General features: G+C 41.8%; 3 protein-coding genes across 4 annotated transcripts; 2 read left to right on the plus strand and 1 right to left on the minus strand.

Moving 5' to 3' along the window:
• The first annotated feature begins 3,313 nt into the window (after positions 1-3,313).
• On the plus strand, positions 3,314-6,716 carry LOC311113714 (gap junction alpha-9 protein-like). The gene is made up of 2 exons (XM_084157019.1): positions 3,314-3,332; positions 4,184-6,716. The coding sequence occupies exon 2, from the start codon at positions 4,206-4,208 to the stop codon at positions 5,697-5,699; it is 1,494 nt and encodes a 497-aa protein (XP_084013145.1). The 5' UTR covers positions 3,314-3,332; positions 4,184-4,205; the 3' UTR covers positions 5,700-6,716.
• A 4-nt stretch (positions 6,717-6,720) lies between these two features.
• LOC311113858 (c-Myc-binding protein-like) lies at positions 6,721-10,280 on the minus strand. 2 transcript variants are annotated; one of them, XM_084157123.1, is made up of 5 exons: positions 10,173-10,280; positions 7,751-7,823; positions 7,602-7,650; positions 7,159-7,288; positions 6,721-7,043 (listed from the first exon to the last, which is right to left on the minus strand). In XM_084157123.1, exons 1-5 carry the CDS (start codon positions 10,185-10,187, stop codon positions 6,999-7,001), a joined length of 312 nt encoding a protein of 103 aa, XP_084013249.1. In that variant the 5' UTR covers positions 10,188-10,280; the 3' UTR covers positions 6,721-6,998. The 2 variants fall into 2 exon arrangements, with proteins under 2 accessions (XP_084013249.1, XP_084013248.1); XM_084157122.1 differs by lacking the exon at positions 10,173-10,280 and adding an exon at positions 9,403-9,694.
• Positions 10,281-10,952: 672 nt separating this feature from the next.
• Positions 10,953-24,105, plus strand: LOC311113745 (ras-related GTP-binding protein C-like). The gene is made up of 7 exons (XM_084157047.1): positions 10,953-11,358; positions 12,771-12,974; positions 15,865-16,064; positions 17,790-17,904; positions 21,917-22,059; positions 22,322-22,470; positions 22,924-24,105. Exons 1-7 carry the CDS (start codon positions 11,176-11,178, stop codon positions 23,073-23,075), a joined length of 1,146 nt encoding a protein of 381 aa, XP_084013173.1. The 5' UTR covers positions 10,953-11,175; the 3' UTR covers positions 23,076-24,105.
• The last annotated feature ends 630 nt before the right edge of the window (positions 24,106-24,735 follow it).

The following is a 24,735-nucleotide window of genomic DNA, read 5'->3' on the forward strand; positions in this document are numbered from 1 at the left end:
CACCACTCTAGCCAGTTTATGTGGAACATTCCATAGTTCCAGACTCGGAACATCAATACAGTGGCATTATTTAATTGTGCGCTAGTTAATGCTTGCTTGTTTACTTTGTGGACACTTAAACCATTGGTTAAGAGGGGTAATGAAGCTTCAGAAAGTAATGGCCAAGTTGTCATTGCAAATAAATATTGGTTCTTAAATTCACCAAACTGCTGGAATAAAGGCTAAATAAAATCCTCAAACTAGGTTCACCTAATGTGAACCCTGACTATAAATGTGTTTGAATCAGACTAATTTGGAAAGTGAATCGATTCCCCCTAGTTATGCCAAATGATTTGACCTATATTCTAAAGAGAGACCATTTCATGGCAGTACACAGGGTTCTCAGGTGAATGGTATAGTCAGTCTATATTGGGTACCAGATTGTTTGGGATTGAACAATGCTAGCTCCTGTATTACAGGAGAGTAAAGCAGAAGCAGACTGGCACACCGTCTGCTCAACAATAATCCACCCAGGATTTGGGGTTAAGGTTTCGTACTGAGATCCAATATTTTCAGTTTCCCTTTGTCGTGCTCTAACTAATGACCTGCACAATCTGACTTACTTATCACGGGGAGCTACTAGTAGTAAATGTTTGGATTTGGGCCAGTAGAGATATTTAATTGATTCTTCTGCCAAATTTAAAATGGATGTGTGGCAGGTGCTTTGGAAAGCTGGAAAGTGTTAGTGACAGACATTAAGGATAGCATTTGAAATAATGTCTGTGTTCGAGTACTCATAAATGATTTTGAGTACGCTCATATTAGTTTTAAATGAAACGGGGTTGAAGGAAACTGTATTCTATTGGTTGTTCCAATTCCTGGTTCTTCTGAAACACAACTGAAAACAAAACCTGCCAATCAGAATGAATTTTCCCCCACAAAAGGGCTTTATTATAGACAGAAATACTCCTCAGTTTCATCAGCTCTCCGGGTGGCTGGTCTCAGACGATCCCGCAGGTGAAGAAGCCGGATGTGGGGGTCCTGGGCTGGCGTGGTTACACGTGGTTTGCGGTTGTGAGGCTGGTTGGGCATACTGCCAAATTCTCTAAAACGAGGTCGAGGCGGCTTATGGTAGAGAAATTAACATTCAATTCTCTGGCAACAGCTCTGGTCGACATTCCTGCAGTCAGCATGCCAATTGCACGCTCCGTCAAAACTTGAGACATCTGTGGCATTGTGTTGTGACAAAACTGCACATTTTAGAGTGGCCTTTTATTGTCCCCAGCACAGGGTGCACCTCATGCTGTTTAATCAGCTTCTTGATATGCCACACCTGTCAGGTGGATGGATTATCTTGGCAAAGGAGAAATGCTCACTAACAGGGATGTAAACCAATTTGTCACACAATTTGAGAGAAATACACTTTTTGTGCATATGGAAACTTTCTAGGATATTTTATTTCAGCTCATGAAACATGGGACCAACACTTTACATGTTGCGTTTATATTTTTGTTCAGTATAGTTACATTTGTAAATTTAGTGTACAGGAATTTGATTATTGGTAATAGAATATAAACCTTGTATCGAGGACTCGCGCCTATCCCTAATAGACATCAATTGCACATCACACAGATTGGCAAACTCATATTGGTGTTAGTCTGCTTGTTGATAGACAAAATAACAGACACACCGTAGGCCACCATGTAACTGCACTGTGCATTGACCAAAGTTGATTATCGAAATCTCATCGACATCCATTCCTTTGGAAATAATAATAGTATGATCTGATTAAAGGACAACCACAAAGAAAGTTGTGCTTTCTGATCCTGACATGAGACTATATGTAGGCTAATATGTACAATGATCAGAACTGCATTTCATTTTGTAACTGCTTTATAAACACTGTTTTGTAACTGTTTTCGGGTCGAGTTACAGGACCCAGATTAAGCCAACTCCTGGACCAAAAAAAACAGACTGCAAGTTTTGAATATACCCTTAACATCTGTGGTAATCAGGTTTAGGCTCAATTCGAATTGAAGTTAGTCAATTTAGAAGTAAACTGAAATTCCAATTCAATTATTGAAAAAGGGAATCTATTTTCAATGACTTCTCAAACTGAAAAGGAGAAGCTATTTATGTCAAAAGTTGTAAAATGTTTGGATTTTAAATTCAAATCACTTCCTGAATTGACTGACTTCAATTGCAACAGGCCAGAGTAATTGATTTCTTGTAAATGGATAAAAATAGTGTCAACTGACAGAGACAACTTAATTATAGAGGCGAAGCACCAGAGTATGAAATCGGACATGACCCATTGATTGCATTACAAGAGTAAATAACTATCGATCTGAAAGAGTTGTGGCACATTGCCATAGCGCAATGTTGTTTGGGGGGATTCCAGAACCAGTAACTGATTTCAAAGAAACTCCCATCACATTGCCTGTATCTCTATATACCTTGATCACCAAACATCTCTCACTGGGGCTACGGAGTCTCCAACAGCCTATAGAATCTACAGATGTAGACAAGAGTGAACCCAATAAGTAGGCCATCTGTGCAGTGCAACAACTTTCCATGCATCGCTCTAATATTCCTGGCTATACATTCAAGCAATACTGGACTGTTCAAATGTAAGTTCAGCTGGTCCTTTAGGAGAAGCCAAATATCTTTTTAACCCCATCAGGTCAAGTAAATGGCTTTTTTCCCACTAATTTCACAATGTATCAAGGTCACTCTTTCTTTTTAATTAGGACATATTGTTTAACTAACCTATAACCCTGAATCAATACTAACAAGCATGAATAGGCTGAAACAATTGCTGTGTGGCTATGATTTGTCTTGTACTGTATTGGTAGAACTCTATTGATTTTATCTCGCTGACTGACCAGAATCTGGCACTGGCAGCTGTCTCGACTGTTCAGTTGTACGTAGAGTACTGTCCCTATTGCAACCCTGGTAACATTCGGGTCACAGAAGTTCAGGTGATGCGCATCAACAGATGTGGAGGGGGCAAACGATTTTTTAAAGCTATTTGGTGGCCTCATCGCGCCTGCATGACCCGCGGGGATTTAAATCACCGGCAGTCTGTACATGCTGCTGCCAGGTAAATGGAAATTACTCTCCCATTGATTTCTCTCATTGTTTATAAGTGAAATCACCGAGGGGAATGCCTTTATTTTTGGTAAAACAGGACTACTGAAAGGAACAAGAGAGGAAAATAATAAACCAGATGCTAATCGATGGCTTGCTTATTCATTCATTTTGATATCTACTTTACAAATATGTGATGCTCCATATTCATGATAACTTTACATCTGTATTCGATGTACATTTCCTTTTTTCCCCTGATAAAGGTATGTTGCAATTCATTATTTGTATGTCAATGTTTAGTATGTCAATGACTTAACCAAGTTTAGTTTTAAATTGTATTTATTTTTATGAAAGGACAGATGCATTAGTTTAATTGGTAAAGCAACCTTTGTGGGATTAAAATAGTCTGTGGAATATTTTTCATGGAGTATTTGTTAATGAAACAGATTTTAAAACAAACTGCATAGAAAATAACATTTACATTTAGTTTTTACGATGTATTGTTGAAGATACTAGTGTGAGGAAGTTTAGTTGCTAATTGTTAAATGTCAAATTGTGGCTTGAAAGTTGGCTGTATGATATATATATATTTTACATTAACATTTTAGTCATTTAGCAGACGCTCTTATCCAGAGCGACTTACAGTTAGTGCATACATTATTTTTTTCATACCCCCTGTGGGAATCGAACCCACAACCCTGGCGTTGCAAACGCCATGCTCTATCAACTGAGCTACATCCCTGCCGGCCATTCCCTCCCCTACCCTGGACGATGCTGGGCCAATTGCGCGCCGCCCCATGGGTCTCCCGGTCTCGGCCGGCTACGACAGAGCCTGGATATATATGATAATATTAATACATTTTGTATTTCACAAAAATAAAATAAAATAAAATAAAATCCTTGGTTTTAGGTTAACCCTAAATGCTTTTGCTCATTAGAGGGGAGGAGTGGCCCTTTATGTCCAATTTGAATTTCTGTCCAATATTTCTGTCCATTGAAGGGGGCCTTAGGCTCTAGAGGCATCCAAAAAGGCAAAAGTTCTATATAGCCTCTTTAAATGACAAAATGATAAATATGCCTCTATCCTCTCTCCGCCCCTGCCTCCTACTGACAGACACACCGATGCCCGCGTAAAGATGGGGGATTGGAATTTCCTCGGGGGGATATTGGAGGAGGTGCATATCCACTCCACTATGGTGGGAAAGATCTGGCTCACCATCCTATTCATCTTCCGCATGCTGGTGCTGGGTGTGGCGGCCGAGGACGTGTGGAACGATGAGCAGGCCGACTTCATCTGCAACACGGAGCAGCCTGGGTGTCGGAACGTCTGCTACGACCTGGCTTTCCCCATCTCCCTCATCCGCTTCTGGGTCCTTCAGGTCATCTTTGTCTCATCGCCCTCGCTGGTGTACATGGGCCATGCTCTCTACCGCCTCCGAGCCCTGGAGAAGGAGCGGCAGAAAAAGAAGGTCCTGCTGCGTCGCGAGCTGGAGCTAGTGGACGTGGAGATGGTGGCGGCTCGGAAAACGATTGAGCGAGAGGTGAGGCAGCTGGAGCAAGGCAAGCTCAACAAGGCTCCGCTGTCGGGGTCCCTGCTGCGCACCTACGTGGCCCACATCATTACCCGCTCCGCCGTGGAGGTAGGCTTTATAACAGGCCAGTACATCCTCTATGGCTTCCAGCTCTCCCCTCTCTTCAAGTGCGAGCGTGAGCCTTGCCCCAACGTGGTGGACTGCTTCGTCTCCCGGCCCACAGAGAAGAGTGTCTTCATGGTCTTTATGCAATGCATCGCTGTAGTCTCCCTCTCCCTAAACATCTTGGAGATCATGCACCTGGGCTATAAAAAGGTCAAGAAGGGCATCCTGGACTACTATCCACACCTGCAAGACGAGCTTGACGACTTCTACTCCAGCAAAACCAAGAAAGACTCTGTGGTGCATCAGACATGCATGGCTTCCTCCGGCTGCAAGCCCACCATGGCCTCAGCGCCCAGTGGCTACAACCTCCTACTGGAGCGGGCCCAGGACGGTCACACCTACCCCTCCCTTATCAACCCCTCTGCCTTCCTCCCAGTTCAGGGTGAACTGGCTGGTAAACGGAGCGTGGAAGAACTCAAAGATGCTGCACATAGCCCGACAGAACACAACTCCAACTCCAATAACACCAGCAGTGACAGCCGCTCACCGCCCTGCGACTCAGTGACCCCGCCAAAGCAGGAGGAGCCTGAGGAGTCTGCACACCTTCCCCCTCACAGTGAGGAGGAAGAGAAGAGGGGGAGCCCAGACTCTCCCAGGCACCCAAGGGACACATCTCACAACTCCTCCTGCCCGACATTGCTAGTAGGCGCCGGAAGGAAAACATGGAGGGTCAATGCTCCCTCAAATTGTTCCACAGTGGTGGAGGGCAAAAGCTCAGACACAGATTCTTATGGGGGTGCTAAGGCCAGTGGTGGGTACCGAGACCGGACTGCATCGAAATCGGAACCCAAAATGCGTCCCTCCACCCCAGACTCACTGGAGGACTCAAGTTCAGGGTCAGGGCATAGTCCGAGACCACCCTCTTCCAATCGCCGGCCATCATCGACAAGCAACGCAAGCAGTAGGCGAGCCCCCACAGACTTACAAGTTTGAATGCTAAGAGTGAAACCTTATGTTTTGTCCCTCATCAGACATGCTAAACTTCTGTTCAAATGCAGGGATCAGAAGAACATGACATGAGTTGTGACATTGTGCGAACTGCTTCGGAGGTGGATCTGTTGCAGTAGTCCAGCAAAATGGATGGATGTGTTTTATAAGATGTCACCTTTGTTTCTGTTTATTGCTTACTGTACTGTTGATCTCCTCTACGTGGTAGTTTATTTTTGTATTTACCAGCTTCAAAGCCTCCGTCATACTTTGTGATGACGTAAGACACAATAGATGAAACATTGGGTGTGGGGATTTGCCATTGGCAATATTGACCTGCATTTAAAAGTGTTGTGGATAAGAGAAAAACAACACTGGGACAGTACAGATCACACAGCAGTGACATCGTTGAATGCTTTCTGTATGTTTCAGTTCATTTTAAACACCATTGTTAAGAGAGAAACCATGAAAATATGTCCTAGTGCTAGAACTATGGCTACATTTAGACAGGCAGCCCAATTCTGAATTTTGTTTCACTAATTGGTCTTTTGACCAATCAGATCAGCTCTGAAAAAGATCTGATATGAAAAGATCTGATTGGTCAGAAGACCAATTAGTGGAAAAAGATCAGAATTGGGCTTCCTGTTTAAACACAGCCAAAGTAGCTTATTGACCACATAAAATAGAATATGTAACCTAAATAATGTATTTGTATATTGCATGAAAGATGACCTAATTTCATATTTATAAAAGCTTATATCTAGATTTTTATTTTGCATTAACTATGTTGCATAGTATGAGCACTATCATCGTAAAACCATGTATGACGGTTACAATGGCCCTGTTGATGAACTTTGGTTTCCACTTTCTTTTAGACAGCTTTTCTGTTAAGGGTTGTGGGGGTTTTCAGTTTCTTGTGCATTTCAAGTTAACGCCAGCAGAGCCTCTGTGCACACAGTACAAAAGTGATATCATGATGTAAGGTTTCTATATTGTAACAAATGTGTAAATAAAAAGGAAAATACCATTATGTTACTGTTTGTTTACTAGATACAAAGCATTGGTGTACAGTAGGCGAAGTACACTGTGAAAGCAGAAAAAGGGGGTTCGCTTTTGGAGACAATCATAAGGGACAAAAGCTATTATATTTCAATATTAAATATACAAAATAAGTTAAATATTTAAACATAGTAGAAAAAAACAAAACAGAGGTGCATTAAATCCCTTGCCTTCCGTTGTTGGTTTTGGCTTGCCATAAAAATCAGAGTTTCTAACAAAATTACTTCAATAAAGTCGAGGCACTTTTTATTCGGCAGCTCCATCCTCTTGTGTAGGCTCATAGCGTTGAAGCTAAGGAAATGTGTAAAAACAGAGATTCGATTAATTAATTAGGTAGTTTTGAAAAGTCAAGCCTACCATGTATAGATCATCATACTCAATGAAAAATAATCATAGGTAGGCCTACCCTGTTCTTGAGTTCTGTGTTCTCCTCGGCCAGCAGCTCACACCTCTGCCTCACGTCTCTTAGCTCCTGCTGGAGTGCCTCAGTGTCTGCAGACTCATGGCCAGCCACACCCAAGTGTTGCTTGAGAAAACTGGATCTTGTTAAAGAAATTAGTGTGCTGAGGAGGAATTAGATTCATTCTCAACCTCGTTGTCATTGGAAATTAGTTATTGTTCTAATATTTTAGAAAAGCATCCCATCAGGATCTGTGACAGTCTACACCTGTTCTGTCTGTGTGAGCACTGCAGATTGCTAGAACACTAAAGGCAACAGAAAGTTCAGATTATGAATGGGAGGAGGGGTCTCTGTGATGTTTCATCACATTCCAAAAACATAGCTATGTCTGTCTATATTATGTAGGAAATGTTCAATACAAAAACAGATCAAACATTTTTAAAGGATACTCAAGTGCATTGTTGGGTTTCTCCCTCTCTTCATACAACGCCACCAGCACTGTAATAAGGAAAGGCACAAGCAGTTTTCGTAATTAGCATCGGCCAAATAAGATTAACTAACAATTAAAGTTCATGAAATATTCTAAATAAAAACACACCCCTGGTGAGGCTGTCAAGGACACCAGCCTTCTCCAGATATCTCCCAAACTGCTCTCGTTTGGACTCTGAAGCCTGTGGACACAGTGGCATTGAGACAAATGATACTTCCGTTTTATTCAGGGTTCAGTAATTAGCTAGTTCATCCATGATGCTGCTGGATGTTTGTTGGCACCATTTTGCCCAAGAAAGGGAAGGAAGAAGGCCCTGTGCATCAAATCAACTGTTATTGGTCACATACACATATTTAGCAGATGCTATTGCGGGTGTAACGAAACGCTTGCGTTCCTAGCTCCGACAGTGCAGTAGTATCTAACAATTCACAACAACACACACAAATCTAAAAGTAAAAGAATGGAATTAAGAAATATATAAATATTAGGATGAGCAATGTCACTGACTAAAATACAGTAGAATATAAAAAGTATATACACATGAAATGAGTAAAGCAGTATGTAAACATTAAAGTGACTAGTGTTCCATTATTAAAGTGACCAGTGACTCCAGGGCACCAGCCTCTACATTTACAATTACATTTTAGTCATTTAGCAGACGCTCTTATCCAGAGCGACTTACAGTTAGTGAATACATATATATATTTTTTTATACTGGCCCCCCGTGGGAATCGAACCCACAACCCTGGCGTTGCAAACGCCATGCTCTATCAACTGAGCTACATCCCTGCCGGCCATTCCCTCCCCTACCCTGGACGACGCTGGGCCAATTGTGCGCCGCCCATGAGTCTCCCGGTCGCGGCCGGCTGCGACAGAGCCTGGATTCGAACCAGGATCTCTAGTGGCACAGTTAGCACTGCGATGCAGTGCCTTAGACCACTGCGCCACTCAGGAGACGGGTTGAGTAATCAGGTGGTAGCCGGCTAGTGATCACTGTTAATAAAACATAATTGGACAGGTGAACGCAAGGGCTCCATCACATGGCTTTCACCTGTCCAGTCATTTCTAATCAATGATTCCATCAAGGAATGTTATTATTTTAAGGATTTTAGCTTAAATGGGGCAAGAATGAATGCTAGAAAGATTATAGCCTTCCTTACAGTGTATTGAGAAAGAAAAAAAACGAATCCTTCCTGACAGTCCTGTACCTTGGTAATAAACTAACTAGCCAGCCAGGAATGGACTAAACTCCTCCATGGTGAAGTTAGTTTCTGATGAACTTCCCCAACAGATTGTAGCCGAGACCAGTCTTTGTGGAATCTAGCTCAACTGGTAGAGCATGGCGCTTGTAACGCCAAGGTATTGGGTTCGATCCCCGGGACCACCCATACACAAAAATGTATGCACGCATGACTGTAAGTCGCTTTGGATAAAAGCGTCTGCTAAGTGGCATGTTATATACATCGATTCGCGCAAGGTCAATATTTTAATTATAAACTTCTACCTATGTTTGCTGAAATCCATACTTTTTCAATAGACGTTCATCAAATACAACCACCGACTGTTTGCTCATTGCTCTAAAATGGCAACTCAGCGCAAATGCGCATGTGCCAATAGAATCGCAACAAGGAAACAGTGGGTGGTATCAATATCACACCAAAGACAATACAGTATGAAGACAAGCTAAAACTGTTTCGCCAATAGAAATCTACATCACACTTTAGGCGACTTCGACGTTGGCTAGCAAAGCTAATGCGTACAAACACGTCTTCGGGTCGAACGGTCGTGTCGCGCTGAACTGCCCATGTGCAGTCCGTCAAACCAAAGGCACTCCTTCGATATAAAAGTTGTTTTTGACGAACATTAAAGCGTGTCAGTTTGTCACTTTCACGAGGTTGGAGTAGAAACATCTTCAACTACTTAAGACATTGGCTTGTGCCTTTAGATTTCGAGAAAATGAACAACTAAGGAATCATTTTTCACTTCTCTCATTGACTTCTCAAACCCCAAAACCCTGCCTAGTCTGTTTGGTCGGTTTCGCAAAGCTTTCTCGGAAGTCTCGCGATGTTGTGCCTCTGGGTTTAGAAACTGATTATACCTGTGGTTTTTGATTAACGTTTATTGAAAAAATGATTTCAGCAAACAAAGAAAGGCACGCAACTGTACAGATGATAAACATAGGTACAAGGTGGGCGTTTCATATTTTTTATTTTATTTTAAGTATTGACCTTGGGCGAATCGATGTAGTTGGGACTACATTCCACAAAACCTGGTCTCGGCTCCACTCAGTTGGTGAAGTTCATCAGAAATTATTATTATTATTATTATTAAAATTCCTTCACCGTGGAGTTTAGTCCGCTCCCTAGCCAGCTACTTAGCAAATGTGTTTTGCGCTAAATTAGCTAGCTAGTTACATCTGGGAAAACTTTTCAAGCTCGCCTGGTTGTGGAAACAATGCAATTTTTGTGTTTTACGGACTCCATCGTTACTCACGCCAATGTAAAACATATTCAGTATACAGTCCACTTACTCTGTAGTGTGCCATTATGAAGTTAAACCTTGGCTTTACTGCTAACTCACGTTCTCACGACCTGCAAGTTGCCCCAGCAGCCTTGGCCCTTGAAGTCAACACAAGCACGCTCGTGTTCAGAGAATGCGCAGTGTAGTTTATTGAAATATTTTCTGTACGGTCTTTTTCTGCCCTCTGCTGGTGATTTTGTAGGCTTCACACAGACAGTTTTACACTACATTTTGATTGAATGTGGATTCATTCCACAGATGGAAAACCATACTGGAATTACTGGAATATCATTTATTGTATAAGATTGTATAATTTTACTATGAATCAAAGGGATACATCCATCGTGAATTGACCCCCCCCCCACACACAATATCTACTTTCCCCACGGTCATCCAGTAAAAAAAAAAAAATCAATTTCCAGCAAAAAATAACTCCAGGTGAAAGGTCACAAAACAAGCCTGTGCACAAGCAGAGATACTGTATATAATGACGATATGCTCTTGTCTCCGCCCAAACCGGCGGGAAGGCAGACGGTCTGCTTATCAGTCTCATTGAGCTATAAATTAAATTCGGTCTGCTTATCGCTGTATTCCTGCGTGGACAGATTTTGACGGGAGTGGACCCTCTCGCTTCGTCTCTTCCTCTCTGGCACTAGTCTACTTGGTCAGCTGACTGCAAAACATCTGACAAGGGAAGAACCAGTCTCGACAGATTTACACCCTGGTTAACCAATTATTATTCGTATCCTATCTACATCGTCCAATTAGATTCGGAGGTGGGTTCAAGAGCAGGGTTTTGGCGAAAGGGAAACATAGGGGACCCGAAGATCTAAAGGAGAAGGGAGAATATTACAACACACTCTGGATTTGAAAGTAACATTGACATTATTTATGCATTTAAACTGTACTTTACGTTTTATCGGCGGAGTGGAAGGATCTGTCGGTAAAAGCAGGACTGTGTAAAACTAATAGGGTGAGTGGGGATTGGAGGAAGCGCGCGTCGTCGGGTCAAAATGTCGATTCAGTACGAAGTGGAGCCGCTGGCAGACAGCTACGGGGTAGCGGACTCGTTTCCCAAAGATTTTGGCTATGGAGAAGAGGAGGCCGACATCGAGGATAGCCCAACTCCATCTGACAGTAAACCTAGAATTCTGTTGATGGGTTTGCGGAGAAGTGGCAAGTCGTCAATACAGAAGGTAGGAAGAGATCTCGGCGGACATGATTCATCTGTCTTTACATAACGCCTTATTTTGGTTCAAACAGCAACTATAGCTATCATCACCAGTTATTGAGATAGCTAGCTAACATTGCCACAACTTCTAAACATTCCTGAGGTTAATATAGTAACATGCATCCACTCTGAACGTCATACCTTACTTCTATGTCAAAGACCAGTTGTCATCCTGGTCTGGATAGCAAGTTACTGCTACAGGACAAGCAAGCAAACATGTTAGTATAGCTAGCATCAACAGAGATGGTCAGGTTTAGAAACTAGCTTGTTTGTTCAGCTAACGAGTGCAAACAACACAATTTAATTCAACCGTATTGATGTCAAATAAACGTTTGCAAGGTAACTTGTTAATCATTTATCAGGTGAAAGCATGTTTGTTGTTTGGCACTCGTGTGTGTGTGCGCGCGGTGTGATCACCTGTATGGATTGGGCACGGGACTGTGCCTCTCTAAAATCCCTTCTCTGGCCTTCCAAAACTTGTCAGACACTTGCAGTCAACATTATATTACTCATGACAGTAGAGATACAGCTACACGCCTTACATTTTGCAAGTCATATCATCACTTATATGGTTCAATAAGTATACTCTTTCCAGGACAATACAATTCATTCAAGATGCACGTACCACTTTACTCCTTAGTTGGGAGAAATTCTAAGGGCTTTATTCGTCATTTGCCACTTTTAGATTGTACACTGTAGCCTAGATAACTAATTTATCATAGATGTAGTTGTTTTTTTGCAGACATTTTGGCGTTGTTAAGATGCTGGGGGCAATGCCTTCACCCATTTGATACAGTGCGGGAGAAATCATGTAAACTGAAATTAATCTGAAAGTATTTCTGCTTCAGTAGTAGAAGATACAAGAGTCACAACACATAAAACAGTTGCTTTCAAACTAGGGATTTTGTGGCTATTTGAGATAAAACAGTAATTCTGCTCATAGATTATGCATGTATGAACTACATATTGACACATCCAGGCTAAAGCGGGACGTTTAAAAAAAATAATTTTAGTCACCGAAGTACAGGAGCATTTCTTTTAAGGGTGCCAAACTATATATTTACATGGCTTATTTGTGTTCCTTTCAAATATATTTTCATTCATAGGCTATGGTTGTGCAGTGCTACACTGTTGTTGAAGGCCCATGTAAATCCATGACCCTAAGTGCTGAGCCGCAGAGTACGTTCTTCCCTTAAGCCTCTCGCTAGTCCAGAAGCATGTGATTTGGCTTTTTCCTCTGGTAGTAGTGACCCCAGTTCCGTGACGGAATAACAAACTCTCAAAATGAAGTCTCTCTTTGGTATTTTGAGAAGGAAGCAGTAGTTCTAGGTGTGGTCATTTTGTCTTAACATCACTATGTCTAATTGCCTGTTTCAGGTGGTATTCCACAAAATGTCTCCCAACGAGACGTTGTTCCTGGAAAGCACCAACAAGATCTACAAGGACGACATCTCCAGTAGCTCATTTGTCAACTTCCAGATCTGGGACTTCCCGGGTCAAGTGGACTTCTTCGACCCCACCTTTGACTACGAGATGATCTTCAGAGGCACGGGGGCTTTGATATTCGTCATTGACGCACAGGTGAAAAGATTGAGTGGAAACGAATGAAAAACACAACGGTTGACTGACTTACTGACATGTTGATAACCATAATTGATTAAATGTCTGATCCCATAGAAATATAATTACTAGAAAGGGAGAAAGCCCTTCAGACCACAGCATTTTAACAGAACACTCATGTCATGGGTAATGACTGAACCTGTTCTATGGCCTTTACACTGAATGAAATGTATTCAAACAGACTGAACTGTATAGTTTATAAACATAATTTGTATTTATAGAGAAGTGGATGATATAGTCTTAGGCTAGAATACTTCTACTCTGCAGCACAGGATAAGCTTCTAATGTTGAAACGTTAAGTGACCCACCGCTTCAAAGACAATTGATTGTCACAGATGTTTTCCCAAGACAGTGCACATTGTTATCCTAACTGCTGGAACAAAGTGATCTTAACCATTATCTAAATCAAAGCTAATTTGATCAGGGAGGCCATAAGGGATCAAAGATGCCATATCTATCTCAGTTTAATGATCGCATTGAAAGGAGTTCCCAGAGTCACTACATTTCTATCTTTCTGGGTTGTGTTTAGTAGAACACGCAGAGAAAAATGTTTTCAAACATTATGCAACGGAATACGAAATTGAGCGTTTCTTATTGGACCTCCCTGTTTCACTCCGTTTTCTTCCGTTTGGTGCCTAATGAACTAGAGGTGTGAATGTTAAAACGTTTAAATGAAATTGGGATCCTTAACGTTAAGAAAGCTACCTCGCTGTGAACAGCGTGAAGCGAACCCGTGCATATACTGTGTGTGACTGTGAGAGCGACGTGTTGCATCTCGCTCAATATCCTAGCCTATTCATTGATGATAGGCCCTGCTTTACTGAAGTTGCGAGACATTGGAAGCTAAGAAATTGCGAGATACAGCATTCCATTGAGAGATCCAGCTTTTTAATTGCCGATAGATGGGCCTAGTGCATGGTTCTGACTCTGTCTGTCTGGTGGCCGACCTACCTATATTGTGCCCTTCTCTCCGTCCCTTGCTAGCACGATATGAAAGATGCGAGTGTTTGTATTCTTCGGAAGTACGTCCACTAATCAGTCTCCTTTGTTCCACAAATACTGAATCTTAAAAGTCGATTCATAGCTGAACCGAATCTTGACACTCAGAGATGGGAGTCGACACCGGGAGTCGATGTGGAAGGAGTCGAGGAGTAAATTATTTTGGAGTCGACTCACCAAAAAGGCAAGCGACAGCAGTGAAGTCCTCTATGGCAACACTTTGAGAAGTGAAATTAGAAGAATTGAAGTACAGTAATGGTAGTACAAGTGCAATGCTTGATACCCAAACCGTTCCTGCATTGTGAATTCACGTGTAATTGTGTGTTTTTTTTTTTTTTGTCACATCCCTATAACCCGGAACAGGACAGCGTGTCCTCATTGCTGGTGTTTTCTCTCAACGTTAAAGGGACAATCCACCCCAAACCACTAATTCCTATGATTAACAGTCTTAAATAACAATTCTTTTTGTGAACAAATGTTTCAGTTTGTGGTTATAACAAGGTTGGTAGCAATGTGAAAGTTGTTGTGGAAATCTGTTGCAGCGCAAGTCAACTACAAAACCCACAATGCAATACTCTCTCTGGACTGGCTGGCTAGCTAGGTAGCTAGCTAGCAAACATAGCTACACACAAAAATACCAAAGTCAATATCAGCATGTGAAGTAGCTAGCTAGCTGTAAAATCGCCTTAAACTGCACTATCAATTTAGGAGTCTCTCACCGAGTTCGCCTCTTACCAGAGCGTGTGCAGAGTACGTTGCTATAGGAATAACGTCCCTTTTCCACGTTTCCAACAGACACACAGGGCAAATTGCGGCATTGTACTTGAAGGAGAAACTGAGTTGAATCATTTGGTTCACTGTTTAGATTGAGCACATCTAAGCGAAATACAGTATATACTTTGTCATGACGATATAAATGGATGTATGTGTTCTAGACAAGTATGCCCATACCTTCTATTGGCTGATTTGGCGATCTGGAGTGCAGGTAGGCCTAATTTTTAAAAAAGCGTTATGAAATGTCATAGTGTGTTATCCCGAATCTCCAGTGACGAGAACCATGTAGCTATGACGCATTCCTACACGATTTCCTGATTTCACTAACAGACCACTTAGAAGTTAAATCATGGGGGAAATTGTTGTTTTACCCACTGATCGAACATAGGCTTTCACCAATTTGACAGGAGTTTCATGATTTGTATTTCTGGGGGTGGATTAGCCCTTTAATGCTGTCACAATTATCTGTGAGGTGTAACTAGGTTGTAACTACGTAACATGTCCCAGGTGTTGTATGTCCAACAAACCTACTGTATCCTTTTGCCAGTTTATTTTGATTTTCCAGCTGAGTTAAATTTAGGAAGTGTTTGTACAAGCCACTGTACTGAGGCATTGTGGCACTCCATATCTCACTAGCGTTCAGTATCTCTCAGTGCAGATGCAGAATTCGCAGGGAAATAAATTGGCAGGCTTGCTCAACACATCCAATGTTGTCACACATTTTTGCAGTGGGATTTTGAGATTTTGCAATCTGAAGGATTGTATGATGGTTATGTTGAAATCTTTGATAGCTTTAATAAAAAAAATTGCCTAATTCTCCAGGAATTCTGGCTCACCCTCTCCACCACTGGGACTGTAACAAGTAGGATATATGGGTGTAGGGGATTGCGTTATGCGTGTTGGATAGTATTGACATGGAAATGTGCATGCAGGCAGCAGGATGCATGTAGTCGACTTTTTAAGCACACTTGTACACTACTTTGTTTTAAGCTACCTTTTTCTAAGGCTCTCTGTGTGTGTCTCGGTCTGTCTGTCTCTGTTTGTGCGTGTGTTCTTCTTTAATCTTCTCCCTGCCCAGGATGACTATGTGGAGGCATTGGGCAGACTCCACCTCACCGTGTCGCGGGCCTACAGGGTCAACCCTGAGATTAACTTTGAGGTGTTCATCCACAAAGTGGACGGCCTCTCCGACGACCACAAGATCGAGACCCAGAGGGACATCCACCAGAGAGCCAACGACGACCTGGCAGACGCCAGCCTAGAGAAGCTTCACCTCAGGTAGGTCCACAGACACTCACCCTTAAAGGGATAGTTCAAAAAATCTAACCATCCTTTTAATCCTCCCATTGAAAACCTACAGAAAGAGCAGCTACGCTAAGCTAATTAGCCTTCTCAACTTATTGCCTTGCTATTGTTGGTTAGTATTCTATTTTTCTACTGTTTCAACCCAGCAATGACCTCATGGGAGTTCAGTTGATGTGCATTTGACTAAAATGCTAGCAGTTTTAGCACTGCTCAGCCATCTTTTTTTCACAACATAAGCTAGTCATCCGTGCTGCCAAGTCATTTCCTGTGGCTTCTGCCACTGTCACTTTGGTTATTTTCTAAATAGCAGGATTGGTTTTGGAATATGGCTGAAATCTGACTGAATCAGATCACACTTGAGATTCCACTGATGTTGATGCAGTGAAAATTGCTTCAAGCAGTTTCATGTTAGTGTTAGCTTAGCTGTTAGAACCCGTCTCTCTTACTTTGCATAAGGAAGTTTGGGCAGTTTATGACTTGCCTTTATACAACACATGGATGAAAAAAAATGTCCACGTTCCAAGGCGATGTGGGGCGAAACACAGCCCTTGTTTTGGTCCAACATTTGACTGTGAGTGGTGCAATAACATATAAATGACAAGGACAGTTGTCACTGTGTGGGCCTGGATCATAGGGTTAGCTTGTATACTTCCAGCGCATGGTTGTCATACCTCGAGCATTACTGTCAGATTCCACCCCGGCCTCTTAACAAACAAACACCACAGCAAGTGTTCATAATACAAACTGTCTGTTAAAGGATCAGAAAGATTACATGTAGACTTATAGAGCTTATAGTATATAGCCTATATATCATGTACCGTTATGCTCATACTTCAATGTTTGCTATTTTCTCTTTTGAAGTTGAAGCTATAGCCTCAAATTTTGAATTCTGCTGTAATGGTTGTTTTCGACAGGGATATCATCATATGACCTAATGATAATTTCCCAGATATAGGCCTAGGCCATTTATACATTAATGATACTGAGCCTAGCGAGTCGTTTTATGAACAGACAAACTGGTTCAAACACGCTAGAGCTCTGCAGATTTCCAGTACTAGGTTTTTCAATCGAGTGTGTGCCTTTCCATCCTGAGATGTAGGCCGATTTTTAAGAAAGGTGAGATTGCTGTTGGCCAGACAGTTGGATCAGTGGTGGATTTATAGTGAAGCTGGGAGGAGGGATGTCATGTTGAGTTGGGATGTGTTTTGTTCTCTGCACTGCAAAGACATCTCAAAGACATCTAAAAAACACCACAAAGACATCTAAAAAAATCTCTGTGCGAAGTCTGTAGTCACATCCACTGGCCTCTCTTCTCTAGGACCTTTGGTTCTATTGGTTAGAACTGCAGTGCTTAAAGTTTCCCAATGTTCTATCACTACTATTATTCATAGAATTCCTTAAAATGTTACGCTACCGTAATGCTTTTGTAATACATTGTTTTGCTAATATTTTAGTTTCTACAGTTGGACTGTCCCAAAATGTAGCATCATGGTCATTATAAAGCGATAGGTTATCTTTGTGTGTTTTTTAAAGCTGAGAAATGCTTTCAGTTTCTAATGTTCCCTATTGTTTTGTGATATGATCCAGTCTCACTTTGTGTTTTACTTGAACTACAGAGCACGAGGAACTTAGTTATCATATCTGTTCTAACCTGTGCAAACCAATAGCTAACTTCCCTTTCTTTTATATATCTTTCAGTTTCTATTTGACAAGTATCTATGACCACTCGATATTCGAGGCCTTCAGTAAAGTGGTCCAGAAGCTTATCCCACAGCTGCCAACACTGGAAAACCTTCTAAACATCTTTATATCCGTAAGTACCAAATTCTCTCTTGATTTAGTTCTTGGTGTTTGATTTGAAGGCATTTTTGCATTTCTTTCATTCGTTTGACCTGGGTCGTATTCATTAGTGCACACCATAACAAAACATTTTGCAACGGAAACTCATGTTTCTCATTAGACAAGTTCAGCTAGTCCCTCCCTGCTAGTTGGCTGTACCTGCACCAAAACTCTAGTATTTTTCATAGCTTGTTCTCCATCTTCTTTTTAAATAGGGAGCAAAATATTTTCAGCACTTTTATTTCCATGACTGATCAAAACGTGTTTTCTCATGGCTCCCTCTTGTGCCTCTACAGCAGACATATGGTGCGAAATTTGTTGAACATCGAATCGCAATAAAATCCCAGTATCGCATCGCAATACATATAGAATTGTAATACATATCGTATCGGCACCAAAGTATCATGATAATATTGTAGTACCCACCTCGCTAATGACCATCAGGTCGCTAATGGCCTGGTACTCAGGGCTCTATTGCCCCTCTAACCACTCTGACATAAATGCAATCGAAAATCACATCAAACACTTCTTCAAAACGGTATCATGCTTTTAAAACTCACCTCACTGTGATTGATCAATTTGAAGAAGTTCAACAACAGGTTGAAACTGAGTGGAAAACATGGTCATTGTAGATGTTGTTTCAAAGCCTTAACACAATGAAACGGACAGCGCTTTCTAAGGTGATGATTCATTCAAAACACACCATATGCATATTAGAGCTTATGCATACGCATAGACCTATATATGAGGCCAAGCCCGAAAACCCCCCAGAATTAAAATAATGATTGTGCCATTATACTATACATACCTACCGGATATTACACATGGCAGAAAAACATAAAGAAAAACGGATTTAAGATGTCTTTGGTACATAATTGGTCTAACCTATACTCTAGTAATCACCTTTGAGTGTGGACTGTATAATTATGCATACAGTGAGGGGAGAAAAGTATTTGATCCCCTGCTGATTTTGTATGTTTGCCCACTGACAAAGAAATGATCAGTCTATAATTGTAATGGTAGGTTTATTTGAACAGTGAGAGACAGAATAACAACAAAAAAATCCAGAAAAACGCATGTCAGAAATGTTATAAATTGATTTGCATTTTAATGAGGGAAATAAATATTTGACCCCCTCTCAATCAGAAAGATTTCTGGCTCCCAGGTGTCTTTTATACAGGTAACGAGCTGAGATTAGGAGCACACTCTTAAAGGGAGTGCTCCTAATCTCAGCTTGTTACCTGTATAAAAGACACCTGTCCACAGAAGCAATCAATCAATCAGATTCCAAACTCTCCACTATGGCCAAGACCAAAGAGCTCTCCAAGGATGTCAGGGACAAGATTGTAGACCTACACAAGGCTGGAATGGGCTACAAGACCATCGCCAAGCAGCTTGGTGAGAAGGTGACAACAGTTGGTGCGATTATTCGCAAATGGAAGAAACACAAAAGAACGGTCAATCTCCCTCTGCCTGGGGCTCCATGCAAGATCTCACCTCGTGGAGTTGCAATGATCATGAGAACGGTGAGGAATCAGCCCAGAACTACACGGGAGGATCTTGTCAATGATCTCAAGGCAGTTGGGACCATAGTCACCAAGAAAACAATTGGTAACATACTACGCCGTGAAGGACTGAAATCCTGCAGCGCCCGCAAGGTCCCCCTGCTCAAGAAAGCACATATACAGGCCCGTCTGATGTTTGCCAATGAACATCTGAATGATTCAGAGGAGAACTGGGTGAAAGTGTTGTGGTCAGATGGGAACAAAATTGAGCTCTTTGGCATCAACTCAACTCGCCGTGTTTGGAGGAGGAGGAATGCTGCCTATGACCCAAAGAACACCATCCCCACTGTCAAACTTGGAGGTGGAAACATTATGCTTTGGTGGTGTTTTTCTGCTAAGGGGACAACTTCACCACATCAAAGGGACGATGGACGGGGCCATGTACCGTCAAATCTTGAGTGAGAACCTCCTTCCCTCAGCCAGGGCATTGAAAATGGGTCGTGGATGGGTATTCCAGCATGACAATGACCCAAAACACACGGCCAAGGCAACAAAGGAGTGGCTCAAGAAGAAGCACATTAAGGTCCTGGACTGGCCTAGCCAGTCTCCAGACCTTAATCCAATAGAACATCTGTGGAGGGAGCTGAAGGTTTGAGTTGCCAAATGTCAGCCTCAAATCCTTAATGACTTGGAGAAGATCTGCAAAGAGGAGTGGGACAAAATCCCTCCTGAGATGTGTGCAAACCTGGTGGCCAACTACAAGAAACGTCTGACCTCTGTGATTGCCAACAAGGGTTTTGCCACCAAGTACTAAGTCATGTTTTGCAGAGGGGTCAAATACTTATTTCCCTCATTAAAATGCTAATCAATTTATAACATTTTTGACATGTGTTTTTCTGGATTTTGTTGTTGTTATTCTGTCTCTCACTGTTCAAATAAACCTACCATTACAATTATAGACTGATCATGTCTTTGTCAGTGGGAAAACGTACAAAATCAGCAGGGGATCAAATACTTTTTTCCCTCACTGTACTGGATGGACTGGTTACGTTATGCTACGTTCCAAACGTTCTATCCATGAGTCTGGGAGAGAACGTATAGGTCTAGGCGATGCTGTTGATTGTGCAGGGTGGCTTACAGAGTTAGCCTACAATTTATAGTGTATTTGATTTTGAATAGCCTAGTAATAGGGAATTGTTTTATATTTTCAAAATGTATAGGCTGACACATTACCTTTTAGCTACAGAATCTCACCACTGTGCGTTTCCATCTCCTCCTCGCTCTCCTTCATTCCTTTCTCAAGCGCGTAGAGAGTGGCTGTCAACAGTTTAATGAAATGTTTCGTTGTGAAAACATGTTACTATCAATGTTCCTGAACAGATTTCACTTGGTTTCCCAAATTAAGCACTGGGTAGCTGCAGGAACAGGGTTGGAGAGACCATGGCATACAGAGTTTGGGTGGAATATCACCTGTCACGCAGCGAGAGGCTGCATGCTCCTCAAACAGTGGTTGATGCATGGAGTGAAGTAACCAGAGTAGCCTACCCGGCATGTTTGAAAAATGAACTGGCGGGAAGGTGGCCTCCATTCGCTATTGCTGCTGTTCCTGCCCATTTGATAATGGGCCATCATGCATCATGCAGCCCATATATGTTTTGATTTCTAAGACATTTTTAAGGTTTGTATCATTCACAAAGTTGCCAAATAACTCTAAATATAGCAAATAAGACCTGTTTCAAATTATCACTTTACGCTCAACATAGCCACTTCATATCCATACTCGCTTTGGAATGGGAAAAATATCCTTTCTATTTTATTCAACTAAGTTCAATTATATTCTTCTTACTATAAAATCATGCATCCTAATCATATAATATAAAATAATGGCACTGGACTTATAAGCATATCTTGTCTGCTAAATGAACAATCCTACAGCCTATGGCATGGCACATAGCCAGATAACATACAGTAGGCCAACTCACATTCTGTTCTTCTGAAATGCATTTTCATAATGTTTCTTTAGACCTGCCTAAAATAAATAATGGATTTATTGTGATGGTATATATTAAATTGATTTATGAGGTCCCTGGCCATTCCCAGCGCTAGCTGAAATGGTGTCTGGTGTGTGACTCACAGTGTGTCATCATCCTCGTCAGCCCTGATGACTCTTTCATGCGCTGCTTTTATGGTTGTTGTATAATACCAAGCTTCCAGACCCCAAAGTCTCTTCAATCCCAGTCAAAATACATGTACGCTAAGCCACCACAGTTTTGCATTGGTAAATAAAATATGTTCTTTTTTAACTTAGGAGCTCAATAATTCATTTTGAAACCCTTGCTGTTGATATGACCTGAAAGATAGCTCTGAGATTTCTGCCAAACATAGCTTTTAGGAGTACCAAATGTGCACTGAGGGCGTTTCTCTGCCCCTCCTCCTTCCCCTCTTCCCCTCATCTCCCTTTTCCCCTCCTTCCGTCCTCAGAACTCCGGCATAGAGAAGGCCTTTCTGTTTGACGTGGTCAGTAAGATCTACATCGCTACAGACAGCAGTCCGGTGGACATGCAGTCTTATGAGCTGTGCTGTGACATGATTGACGTGGTTATAGATGTCTCCTGCATCTATGGGTAAGGCCCGTAGAACTGAATTCCTGTCAGATATGTATAGTTTACAGCTGTGTGCGTGCGTGTTTTGGCGGTAATGTTTTGGACCACACTTTACTTCAAGCTGACAGGTATAAAATAATACTTTACTACTTGTTATAAGCATGTATGAGGCGTTTAGTGTCTTATTATAAAGTTTGATATGTTAGGTCTCTGTATCGAGCACATTTTAAATTTTAATAAGTTCCTTACATTGACAGTTCTATATTGTGTGTTTGTGTTCCAGTCTGAAGGAGGACGGCAGTGGTAGTGCCTACGACAAGGAGTCCATGGCCATCATCAAGCTGAACAACACCACAGTCCTCTACCTGAAAGAGGTCACCAAGTTCCTGGCGTTGGTCTGCATCCTCCGAGAGGAGAGCTTTGAGCGCAAAGGCAAGCCATCCACCACAGCATTTCCTCATTAAGCAGTCTGTCAATAGCTTCTACCCATTATTGTTCAATCAAGTGTGACTTCACTCCCACAAGTGGAAAATTCAGACAGATTTCAATGGAAGAGTGGCACAGTCTTATTTAAGGAATTAATCATGTCTTGAGTCTCTTGATTTTCAAGCTTCTCAGGCGCTAACACTCATTTAAGTGGCTGATGAAGGCCATCTTTGTTGCTAGTTAGTTTTTCTTTGCCACTGTTTTTGTAAATGTTCTTCACACTGGGCGTTAATGGTTTATCTTGATAGGGTGATACTTTATTCACAACTTACTTTTATTCTTTGTTTCAACAATACATGACTTATGGAGTAATCGACTGAGTGAAATTCAAAGTCTCTAAGATCACAGAAGTGAAAATAGATTCATACCATTCTCTCATTGACACCTATCTCTCCCCAGGCTTGATAGACTACAACTTCCACTGTTTCCGGAAGGCCGTCCACGAGGTGTTTGAGGTGGGCGTTTCCACACCGTGGACGGGCTCCCAGGCGGCCGGCACGCCCTGCACCAAGGCTGTGACACTCAACGGCACCCCCCGGAGCACTGTCTAAACACAGATGGACAGACAGACAGACAGACCGACAGAGAGAGGAAAGGAAAGAAAGATGGGGAGGGAGCGTGCGGAAAAGACTAATGGATTGGGGTTTTCAGTAAACCAATCATATCTCTCGCTCCCAGATCCTAAAAATCACAGGAAGAGGACTAGAGCAAAAAATTCAAAGGAAGAGTCAGCGCTGAACCCAAAGCCCAGAGGGTAAGGAGGATTGCGAGGTTACAAAGCTAGGATGGAAGGGAAACTAAATGCAGAGATACTAGGAACATTCGTAAATTTCGTGTGAATACAAGGCATTGTTTTCTCGGCACCGTTTGCCACCAGTAAAAACAGCGAAATGAAAGTCCAACAGGACTGCTATACGCAAGCAAAAGCGTATTTGGCATTTGGGAACTTTCAGTGAGAAAAGGCCTCACGTGCTGCAAGTCCCAAGAGCCCTGAGGAAGCTTGATAATATCGCTGTCTGTTTTAGCTGCTGGTTCATCCATGTGAAGAACTACTTTTAAAAAATTTAAACATTGATGTAACCCTCGATAAGGAGAAGAAACTGCAAAGTCTGTACGGGGATCAGTATAGTTGTGTAACCCTGTGCAGACTTATGAGTCGAAATCTCTAAGAAATGCTTGGTGTTTATCCAAAACGCACATAGTAACACTTTCTCAAGGCCTTATTTAGATTGAGCTTGCCTGTTGCAAGCTTTCTCTCACTACTCACTCACCTGTATGCTGCCCAAGACTTTGCTTCTGGTTTCACTACTTCTGAAGAAAACAGGGTTCCTCAGAGTGCTAAAGGGATTGTAGTGTCCACTTGTTCTTCGTGTGTGTGTGTTGAGTACGTGTGTGTGTGTGTGTGTGGCTGGAAAATAGGATAGTTTGTGATTATGGATTCATGACTGTGCCCCATCATGTTGGTTTGCCAGTGTATGCCCTATGCTCAAAGTTGCTGTTGTGTCATACTGTATAATGCTATGCCATGTTGGAAAACTGAGCTAAAAAATAAACCTGTGATCAGTGATGCTTATAAATTTTCAAACAACATTATAGATTCTAACTACAATATGTTGCAGTTGGATATCTGATTCATTAGAATCTTGCACATACAACATATTCTAAATATAGTATTCTGGAAATATCCCATTGCATTGGCTTATTCTCTTGGCTTGGCTATCAAATGATGTATGGAATACAATCACATTCTATATATATATATATATATATATCCCTTGTGCATACAGTAGTCAGTTTAGCAATATTTTCTGGCACCGAATCGTAATACTGCCCCGCATGGATGCTTGCCTTAGACCAAATGCTAATAACACCCAACCAACTGTGCCAATCTTCAACTGTGTGCAACTCATACATGTATGACATCACAAGTTCTTTGAGCATGACCCTTCTCTTTACTGAGCAGGTGGAGTCCGATGCCATTAGGAATGAGCTAGTCTGGTCCCAGATCTGTTTGTGCTGTCTTGCCAAGGCGTGACAATGAACAGAAGAGTTGGCAAGAAGGCACAAACAGATCTAGGACCAGTCTAACTAGGAAAGGTCTCTGATGGGATCTATATATTCTGGTTGTGTGGCATCAATGGACATATAATTTCATGATGGTTATAATGGTGAACAGAATGGTGGCAATGAAATGCTGGTCACCACTTCTTC

This window comes from Coregonus lavaretus (assembly GCF_964263955.1).
Source record: "Coregonus lavaretus genome assembly, chromosome: 3".
Lineage (NCBI taxonomy): Eukaryota > Metazoa > Chordata > Actinopteri > Salmoniformes > Salmonidae > Coregonus > Coregonus lavaretus.

What these genes read in the sequence shown, in the direction of transcription:
- LOC311113858 (XM_084157122.1), bottom strand. Translation starts at nt 9,552, where the DNA reads ATGTTTCTACTCCAACCTCGTGAAAGTGACAAACTGACACGCTTTAAT. An exon ending in TTCGACCCGAAGACGTGTTT is followed by an intron (nt 7,824 to 9,402) that starts GTACGCATTAGC and finishes CTGTGTCCACAG; the next exon opens with GCTTCAGAGTCCAAACGAGA. An exon ending in CCTTGACAGCCTCACCAGGG is followed by an intron (nt 7,651 to 7,750) that starts GTGTGTTTTTAT and finishes TCCTTATTACAG; the next exon opens with TGCTGGTGGCGTTGTATGAA.
- LOC311113714 (XM_084157019.1), top strand. Translation starts at nt 4,206, where the DNA reads ATGGGGGATTGGAATTTCCTCGGGGGGATATTGGAGGAGGTGCATATC.
- LOC311113745 (XM_084157047.1), top strand. Translation starts at nt 11,176, where the DNA reads ATGTCGATTCAGTACGAAGTGGAGCCGCTGGCAGACAGCTACGGGGTA. An exon ending in CTAGAGAAGCTTCACCTCAG is followed by an intron (nt 16,065 to 17,789) that starts GTAGGTCCACAG and finishes TATATCTTTCAG; the next exon opens with TTTCTATTTGACAAGTATCT. An exon ending in GATGTCTCCTGCATCTATGG is followed by an intron (nt 22,060 to 22,321) that starts GTAAGGCCCGTA and finishes TTTGTGTTCCAG; the next exon opens with TCTGAAGGAGGACGGCAGTG.